General features: G+C 41.9%; 1 protein-coding gene across 1 annotated transcript; it reads left to right on the top strand.

The window, feature by feature from the left end:
- The first annotated feature begins 1,120 nt into the window (after window positions 1–1,120).
- Window positions 1,121–1,429, top strand: LOC138895895 (uncharacterized). Its single transcript, XM_070180647.1, has one exon. It carries the CDS (start codon window positions 1,121–1,123, stop codon window positions 1,427–1,429), a length of 309 nt encoding a protein of 102 aa, XP_070036748.1.
- Window positions 1,430–1,818: the final 389 nt, after the last annotated feature.

Consider the following 1,818-nt stretch of genomic DNA (forward strand, 5'->3'; position numbering starts at 1 on the left):
ATCTTCTATCTCGAACCTTTCCATTTCCCTAAGGAAAGTTTGTTTGAGCCCATGTAATCTTATGAATGTTGAAAACACCGCCTGTTACAATACAAATATTATCAATGAAAACCAAAACTTACTTCAGATCTGAATGTGTCAAATCTAACTATTTGCCAAAATTCGCGATTTAGGCCTACCTCCGACAAAGAGAGGTCCTTCGAACTTTAGGAAACGCGCTTGCTTGAATACGTTAACTAACTGCTCCATGTGCTTATATTTGTGTAAACACTGAAACTGACTTCTATTTTTTTTCTTTTCTTTTCTTTTCTTTTTCTTGTATTACTTTATTATTATTCTCCAAAAGAAGAGTTTGGTTTGTGTTGACCTAAAGCTAGCAAAACCACCGTATATCTTAAGATCAAAAGGGAAGATGTCTGCGACAGATAACCCGACCGACACTCTATGGTAATAGTTGATAGCCCAGGGCGATGGGGAGAGAAGGATGATACGCGGAATGACGAACATATGGCTAGGATGGCCCAAGATATGTAATCACTGAGGGAGGAAGTACAACACATTCGGGAAATTACATATCTGGCTGTGACGACGTTCCCACAACCACCTCATTTTTTTCTCTAGATTCAATCCCTGACCACTTTTCTTTAACTATTCGCCAAGCACACAATACCCCGACTTCAGTCCCTACCACCCAGATTATACCCCAGTAACCCCTGCGAACCGACCAAACCCTCCTATACATACCCCTTATGTACCAAATTATGTTCAGACACCTCAAAATGCACCAGCTGCCACTAACATAGTTCATACCCCTCCCCGTGATGGCCTCACCTTCACCACTAACCAAAATATGCACATACCCGCACATACCGCTGCACACGAGTGATATGTTCCTCCCGTATATGCCATTTCAGAACCCACATTCACAGTGCCTGTCACGGTCAGGCTGCCTTATGAAGTTAATCAATATGCTGAAATGGAAAGAGAAGTTAAGTATAAGGAGGAAGAGTCTGTATCCGAATAGTTGCGGGCATTGAGGAAACAAATGAAAAACCTTTAGGTCACTCGAGTGAGCGAAAATCTAGATTAAGAGGATTTGTGTATACACGCTGATGTGGACATGCCAATAGGGTACAAGCGTCCGAAGTTTGATATCTTTGATGGGATGGGTGATCCCCATGCATACTTGAGAGCCTATTGTTATAAGCTAGTTGGAGTAGGAAGAAATGAGAAGTTGATAATGAAGTTGTTCATATGGAGTTTGACAGGAGAGGCACTTTATTGGTACACTCGCCAAGATACCAGAAATTGGAGGGAATGGAAGGATATAGCAGAAGATTTCATGAACCGTTTCCGGTTCAACAAAGAAATTACACCTGATAGGTTTGCCTTGGTAAACTTGCAGAAGAAGCCGTCTGAATCATCTTAAGAGTATGCATGTGTGGAGGTCGGAGGCCGCCAGAGCACAACCCCCATTAGATGACAGTGAATTGACTAAGTACTTCATTAAGGGCTTAGGAAGGAATCTACTTTGAGAAAATGATGGGCATGATGGGGAAGATGTTCCCTGAACTTGTTAAAATGTGAGACTTTTTAGAAGAAGGTAAAAAATGAGAAAAGGTACAATCTATGGCCACATTGCAAGAGGCTATCAGAGTAATCCAATGCGGTTCAATAGGTAGCAGAAAGAAGAAAAAGGAAGAGGTATCAGCAATCATTCCCTATTACCGGTCCAATCCACCGCATGGGAACAACTCTTACTCTCCAAATACCCATTTCCTGCACCCACCTACTTATGCTCCAGTATACAACGTACAA

Source organism: Nicotiana tomentosiformis, chromosome 7 (assembly GCF_000390325.3).
Source record: "Nicotiana tomentosiformis chromosome 7, ASM39032v3, whole genome shotgun sequence".
Taxonomy (NCBI): Eukaryota; Viridiplantae; Streptophyta; class Magnoliopsida; order Solanales; family Solanaceae; genus Nicotiana; species Nicotiana tomentosiformis.

What these genes read in the sequence shown, in the direction of transcription:
- LOC138895895 (XM_070180647.1), top strand. Translation starts at nt 1,121, where the DNA reads ATGCCAATAGGGTACAAGCGTCCGAAGTTTGATATCTTTGATGGGATG.